At 48.8% G+C, this 974-nt stretch overlaps 1 protein-coding gene across 1 annotated transcript; it reads left to right on the top strand.

Moving 5' to 3' along the window:
- The first annotated feature begins 344 nt into the window (after nt 1-344).
- On the top strand, nt 345-701 carry LOC113834552 (elongin-B-like). The gene has a single exon (XM_035453823.1). It carries the CDS (start codon nt 345-347, stop codon nt 699-701), a length of 357 nt encoding a protein of 118 aa, XP_035309714.1.
- The last annotated feature ends 273 nt before the right edge of the window (nt 702-974 follow it).

The following is a 974-nucleotide window of genomic DNA, read 5'->3' as shown; positions in this document are numbered from 1 at the left end:
ATGCCTTTAATCCCAGCATAATAGCAGGCAGAGGCAGGAGATTCTCCATGATTTAAAGGTCAGCTTGCTGTACAGAGCTAGTTCCAGTACAGCCAAGGTAAACAAAGAAACCGTGATTCAAAAACAAAAACAAGCAGGTTTTTTTTTTTTTTTTTGGTTTTTCAGGACAGTGTTTCTGTGGCTTTGGAGGCTGTCCTGGAATTAGCTCTTGTAGACCAGGCTGTTCTCGAACTCCCAGAGATCTGCCTGCCTCTGCCTCCTGAGTGCTGGGATTAAAGGCGTGCGCAACCAACGCCCGGCCATTTTCAAAATTTTATAATTTTACAGAGGCAGCTGCTGCCAAGATGGACGTGTTTCTCATGATCCGGCGCCACAAGACCACCATCTTCACGGATGCCAAGGAGTCGAGTACCGTGTCAGAGCTGAAGCCCTTCGTCCAAGGCATCCTCAAGCAGGAGCCGTACAAGCAGCAGCTGTACAAGGATGACAACCTCCTTTTTGACAGCAAAACTCTGGGAAAGAGTGGCTTCACTAGCCAAACAGCAGGGCCCCAGGCCCCAGCCACAGTGGGCCTGGCCTTCCTAGCAGGTGATGCCTTTGAAGACCTGCGCATTGAGCCCTTCTCCAGCCCTCCAGAGCTTCCACATGTGATGAAGCCACAGGATTCTGCATGCAGTGCCCATGAACAGGCTGTGCAGTGAGTGCCCCAGGCCCACAACCCCTCTAGATACCCACTTCCTCAATAAAGATTTGCATGCTGAAAAAATTGAATTTGTGGTAGAATTTTAATAGGTCATGAGCTCTCTGTAGCTCAGGCTGACTTTGAACGTGCAGTCTTCCTAAATGTCCCTCACAGGAGATGGAAACGTAGGTCACAGACCTGTTTCTTCATATCTAGTCTGGAAGCTTCATTTTTTGAGATGTAACCTCAAGGATGGCCTTCAATGTGATCCAAATGCAGGTGTTCAGGTTCC

This window comes from Cricetulus griseus, unplaced genomic scaffold (genome assembly GCF_003668045.3).
Source record: "Cricetulus griseus strain 17A/GY unplaced genomic scaffold, alternate assembly CriGri-PICRH-1.0 unplaced_scaffold_318, whole genome shotgun sequence".
NCBI lineage: Eukaryota > Metazoa > Chordata > Mammalia > Rodentia > Cricetidae > Cricetulus > Cricetulus griseus.
This window is presented reverse-complemented; position numbering and strand designations above follow the sequence as displayed.

What these genes read in the sequence shown, in the direction of transcription:
- LOC113834552 (XM_035453823.1), top strand. Translation starts at nt 345, where the DNA reads ATGGACGTGTTTCTCATGATCCGGCGCCACAAGACCACCATCTTCACG.